Consider the following 6000-nt stretch of genomic DNA (forward strand, 5'->3'; position numbering starts at 1 on the left):
TAAAAAGACCCCATTTCCCTTCCGCCTTTCTGCCGATTGTTCCTCCATTTTATTTGTCCCACTCACTCTGCTTGAGTGAGTGCTAAGTTATGATAACTTGTATTAGCTCATGAAGCTACCTAATAGGGCTTGAATAATTAGCCTATTTTCCCTTTGAAAAAGCATTTCTGTAAACACTGATGTACGGCAACAGGCGTTCAGCCCCCAGTTTTTCTCCTGCTGCGGATTCAAACTTCAAATGGGAATGGCAGAGAATTGCTTTGTCCTGTGCCAATCCAATCCTGCATGGTTCCACTTCAGGAGGTTCGGAGGTAATTCTCCTGGATGAAAAAAAGAAAAAGATTGCCAGGATTCCGCAGGCTCGGCAGTAATTCCGGATGGGTAGATTGTCAGGCTCCCTACCAAGTCTCTAGTGGTTACCGAGGCGATGTTAATGACTCATTTCAGATGCTTGCCTGTACAGGGTGGTCTGGCGATGCCTTGCAGCCATGCATCTTTTGAATGCAACCAAATGTGTGCATACTGTTTGCATAGTGCAAACATGCAGAATCACAAACTGCTATCATTTGAGCATCTGTGAGGTTTCCAGGGCAGATGGCTGTGACCCAAGGCAGTCAATCAGTCAGTCAGTCATAGCAATGCGTGAGCTAGGAGCGGACACACAATTGGGAGACAAAGGGGTTGTTTAAGGATGCGGGAGAAGCGTAGAGATGAAAATGTGATGTAGTGTTTTGTGTTGGGTCAGATTTGTGCCAATAAATCAATCAAAACATGTTTTTACATGTGCATATTCCTGACCAAGGCTGGATATCCTTTGAAATGTGTTGCACTAATACAATACCAGAGTTGGCGTACCAATCTCCAAAGAAATACTTTTTTTTGGTTACCTCACATTGAGCAATAATAATAATACAGTTTTCCACAAACACCCTTCTTCATTTGGCAAAAGAAGCCAAGATTTTCGAAACACAAGCCGTGCAAGAATATTGTCAAAATCAAATGCATTCACATCTCCAAATCAGAAACGGTCTGATTAACGAATACACGAAGGAGAGTATGAATTTAAGTAAGCATTTGGTGAGAGCTTTTGGCACTTGAAACATCCTAAGTATTTATGTTTTTATTGATTAATATACAATGAATTGTATTGTGTGTGTGTTTTTTATCTGAACAATTCTGGCAGAATCGGGGCTCTCACCCTAAAATAGGTATTCATCTCTCGTTTGTGTGGGAAGGGATGGAAGAAGGACATTCAATGCCTGCTGCTGCAATCAATTAAGGGAATTTGTTTCCCCAATTTGACCTCAGCCAACAAACAAATTGTGGCTCGATGCCAGTGTGCCAACACTAGAAAGTGCTACCAATCAAATCATTATTGCTTCGGTCAAAGATGGTGAGATTTGCTGATAGAGATGCACACGTGTGATTGTTCCACATGTGTTCAAGCTGTGTGGTGTGTGTTTGAGAGCAGGTAAATACACCAGAGATTACAATTGTTTAAAAACTAATCTTATCTATTCATGAAAAAAAGTGTGTGTGTTCTACATTCTCTGTGCTGAACTAATCCCCCCCCCCCCCAAGCGTTTGACAGCAAGACCCTGGCCGTGGTCACACCTGATGTACCTGCAGCTAATCCCATCCCACAACCGATGTCACTGTAACCAATCCTGTCACAGCACTCTGGGCAGCCTCAGCTGCTTCCTGACATCTCAGTCACACTTCTCTATCATCTCCTCCTTCTCCTATCTGCTCTCTTTCCATCCTTGCTTGACTTTATTTGAATGTGTTCCTTCGTCCTCCTGTTTTTGGCAGACTATCAGACCTCCTGCGGTGCTTTTTGTGTGTGTATTTTACCGAATAATTTTCACAGCTGAACTTTACAATCCACCCCCCTCTCCTTCACCCTTGTTTCTTCTGCTGTTCTACATCTTATCTTACATTTCTACTTTGATGCTCACAGACCTACCATCCCCTTAGCTTTGATTTGCCTGACATTTCCTCCCCTTTTCCCTCGTATTTCTTTCTTTGTCTTTGTCACCTGCCTCGTCCACCCACACAGCACTATCTTTTCCTGCCCTGCTGCCACCAGAAATAAACCCAGCTACAGGTCGTCTGTCACAAAACTGAAATTGCATTGTGTACCTGTCACCAGTGTTCACGTTCTCCTGCACCCAAAGGAATGACGGTCTGCTCTTTTACCTTCCCTCCTGAACCCCCTCCATCTCCTAATTCTTCACAGAGAGCAAGCTGCGAGTGCAAAGGACCAACCAGTCTCATGTGTACCTGGAGGACAGTCGCGTAAGGATCAATTGCTCCATCAGCTCCCAGACCAGCCAGGACTCCCAGCACGCTGTGCTGTGGTACGTGCGGCGTGCGACCGGGTCAGAAGCTGATGAGCTCCTGCTGAGGATTGAGCGCTCGGGGGCCTTTGAGTACGGCGCCTACGCAGAGGAGGAGAGACTGCGGCGGCGAGTACAGGCCGAGAGGCTGTCGAGCCGTCTCTATGTGCTGACGTTAAACAGGGCCGAGATCAGCGATTCTGGGACGTACTACTGCCTGGTGGAAGAGTGGCTGAGTGACCCAGATGGAGCGTGGTATCGAGTCTCCCGGGAGTCCTCTGGGATCACACAGGTTCTGGTCAGACAGCCAGGTGAGCAAGTGGTCAGAAATGCTGTTTTCTTAAACAAATGCTTTTCTATTCCCACTGCAGGGAAGCAGCAGCTGTCACTTTCGCCCCACATGCTGCCTTGCTTTGACCATTTAGACATTGTCAACCCATCCCCCGCTTTGCTCTCACCACTCCCACATGCTCTGCTCAAGGCCGTCTCGCTCTGATGACTATACACCTGTCCTGCAGAGCTCAGGTGGCAAGAAGTGGGTTGAACTCATGCCAGTTCTTATATGCCATGCCAGAGGGCAGAGCCGGGCTCAGACGGACAACCTAATGCTCTTGTCCAGTACTCAAAAACTTTCAGAGCGCTCAAAGCTCATTATGTAACTACTCACCACCACCCAAACACTGATGTCTTACCTCACGGCTGTAGTCTTAAGCACACTCTTTTTCCGTCCTGCGTTTTCCCTGAGCCCATATTCACATATTCGTAATTACAAACTTCCGTCGGCTCCTATACAATCAACCTCCCCCAAATGCAACTGGATGATTACAACCCATCCTCACATGAGTCTATTCCACACACCAGCTACGGGTGACTCATTACAGACGTCTCTGAGAGCGCTGTTCATCTGTTCAGGTGTCCTGTTTATAATGCAGAGTGAAATCCCTGTTATGGCATCTGTCCAACTTGAATGTGAGGATCCAAACATCTGGTCACAAGCCAGTGGGGCAAAGAAAAGGCTTGTATTTTATGTTGACGGTAAAGCTGCTACTGCTCAAACAATTAACTGAGCGACGGCACCCATATACATGCATAGCTTTGGAAATATGTTCACCTTATTGTTGACATTTTTTGTGTAAGACACTGATTGCTTTCATGCTTTAGTTGCATGTTTAATTTCTCCTTCAGAACTTAACACTTGGTTGTTTGTGGAAGCTCACCAGTGGTCTGGGATTATAGTATACATGACCATGCAGGTTTTTTCTTTTCATGATGCATAAAAATGTACATATGATTAATAGAATATGCTGTATAATTATCATGGATATTCATAAAGGTGCTAAAAAATGCATTCACCCAGGAACGCATCCAGAAATCAGCCTGTCGGGAGGATGGATGAGCGGAGATGTGTGCCAGCACTCGCCTATTTTTTCCTGCCCTCCTGCTGTCCTTTCTGCTTCTCGTTTTGCTTTAACAAGAATACCATTCCAAACTGTGTGTGTGTGAGCAGCCAAAGCAAGCCAGGTCTTTACTGCCATCTTTTTTCTCTTTTTTTAACTGCAGTGAAACTGGGGCATTGTACCACCCCTAAAGGGTTGTAGCATAGCCATACAGACAGACAGACAGACAGACAGACAGACACGCTGGCCTCAGGGTAGGATCTAACCTTGCTGGAAAGCTGAAAGACTGGTGATAGCTGTGGGCATCACTGTGGGATTTATTTATTTTTGTACTCTGTTTACACATTTTGAAAGTTTGGTGTCCCTGTTTGCTGAACCATTTGCTGCTGGTGTGTGTTGTTAATTTGAAGCTTAAAGTGGAAGTGCCTGCCTCAATTTCCCAGAGTCCTAGATGGCTTTAAACCGGATGTTTTGTCTGTCCGACTGTCCAAAACAAAGATGTTCAGATGTTGTTCATCCAAGACAAACTGTAAAAAACTCACATTTGAGAAGTTCTAACCATTAAATGTTTGGCATCGATCAATCGCTTATCTAAATAGATGCCAATTATTTTTTTAACTCATTCCCTGATTCATTAATCAAATAGTTGTTTTCCAGAAAACTCGCAGTTAATGTAAAATTGACTAAACATTGGGATTTGGTGCTTTATTGCTGTGCCCCAAGAAATACTGTCCATATCAATACATTTCCATCTGTTTCTCTTTCCCATATTCTCGGACCTCTGCAGAGATTCGACTGCAGGTGGAGGAACTGGAGTCAAACGTGACGGTGAAAGAGTCTGCCTCCATCCGGCTGGGCTGCAGCATTCCCTCCCAGTCGTCCAAAGACTCTCGCTTCTCCGTGTCCTGGTATGTGGAGCGTCCCGAAGATGAGGAAGATGAGGAGGATGAGGAACAGCCAGTCGAGGAAAAGAAAGAGTGTGTGTTCTCCATCGGCCATGATGCCGTGTTTGGAAATGGAAACTGCCCCAGAGAGGAGCCGGGACCAGATTCCCGCCTGCAGTTTGAGAGGATGACCTCTGACCAGTACAGCCTGACCATTCAAGGAGCACGGCCGACAGACACGGGCCGGTACTACTGCCATGTGGAGGAGTGGCTCCTCAACCCCCGTAATGCATGGTACCGCCTGGCCACCAACAACTCTGGGTTCACTATCGTCAATGTAATGCAACAAGGTAAGTCCTTTAATATCTAAATCCTCAAAGCTTCTCTGAATGCAGGTGAAAATGAACACTGTGACGAAAATATACTTGTATCAATGGCTGTCTTCTAAAATTATACAGGCAATTTAAGACCGGGGAACTTCTTCACAGATAGCACAAGATGTAATTAACTGCTGCGTCTTTGGATGTTTCGTCTCACTATTGTCATATTGCCCAATCCTAATAGGTCCTCTGTGTTACAGTATACATAACTAGAGAATATTATGGGCCAATTAAGGAGCTATCAGATACTCCATATGTCATCCTTGGATGATCTGGCTTCCCCACATGCAGCATTTATTTTAAAGGTAGGATGAAGCTCAGTTAAGCATTAACGCTGAGTGATTAATGGTGTCAAAAGTAGTGCTCTGATCTAAAGATGTCAAACTGATTTATTCACCAGTGTCTGTTCACTGTAAGAAGTACATTCCACATGCTTAAATGAGTGAGGAAAACCTGAATACTCACATCTGTGGAAAACTAACCCTCGTCTGTTCTCTTGTCAACAGTGTCCACCCTCCAGTCAGTGGTGTGCAGCAACGACTCCCTCTTCTACTTTGTCTTCTTTTACCCCTTCCCCATCTTCGGCATCCTCCTCATCGCCGTGCTGCTTGTGCGCTACAAGAGCCGCAACCACAGCAAGAGCCAAGAGGGCAAGAACGGCGCCCCCCTGCTGTGGATTAAAGAACCTCACCTCAGTTACTCCCCCACCTGTCTGGACCCACCTGCGCTCAGCCTGCACCCCGGCTCGGTCGACTAAGCGGGGGTCCTCCCCCCTGCCTCACGCACACCGAGGATCCAGCCAACACAATGTCAGGGAGCAGATCTGGACTCCACCTTCAGACCTTACTGTCGTTCACTGATGTGTTGAATTAGTCAGTTTAACAACCCCTACCCTGGTGACTGTCTATTGTACTACGTTAGTGTGTGTGTGTGTGTGTGTGTGTGTGTGTGTGTGTGTGTGTGTGTGTGTGTGTGTGTGTGTGTGTGAGAATAGGTGTGC

The 6000-nt window shown here is 45.9% G+C and overlaps 1 protein-coding gene across 1 annotated transcript in view; it reads left to right on the plus strand.

Annotated features, from left to right (window-relative positions):
• The window catches only part of igsf3 (immunoglobulin superfamily, member 3), a gene marked incomplete at both ends in the record, with an annotated part of 60048 nt that extends 54291 nt beyond the window's left edge, over positions 1–5757 (plus strand). Inside the window, 3 exons of the mRNA XM_079230327.1 lie at positions 2240–2650; positions 4524–4970; positions 5507–5757. Coding sequence (XP_079086453.1) covers positions 2240–2650; positions 4524–4970; positions 5507–5757 — 1109 coding nt within the window. The remainder of the gene's footprint in view (positions 1–2239; positions 2651–4523; positions 4971–5506) is intronic.
• Positions 5758–6000: the final 243 nt, after the last annotated feature.

Source organism: Taurulus bubalis, assembly GCF_910589615.1.
Source record: "Taurulus bubalis genome assembly, chromosome: 15".
In the NCBI taxonomy this organism is placed as follows: Eukaryota; Metazoa; Chordata; class Actinopteri; order Perciformes; family Cottidae; genus Taurulus; species Taurulus bubalis.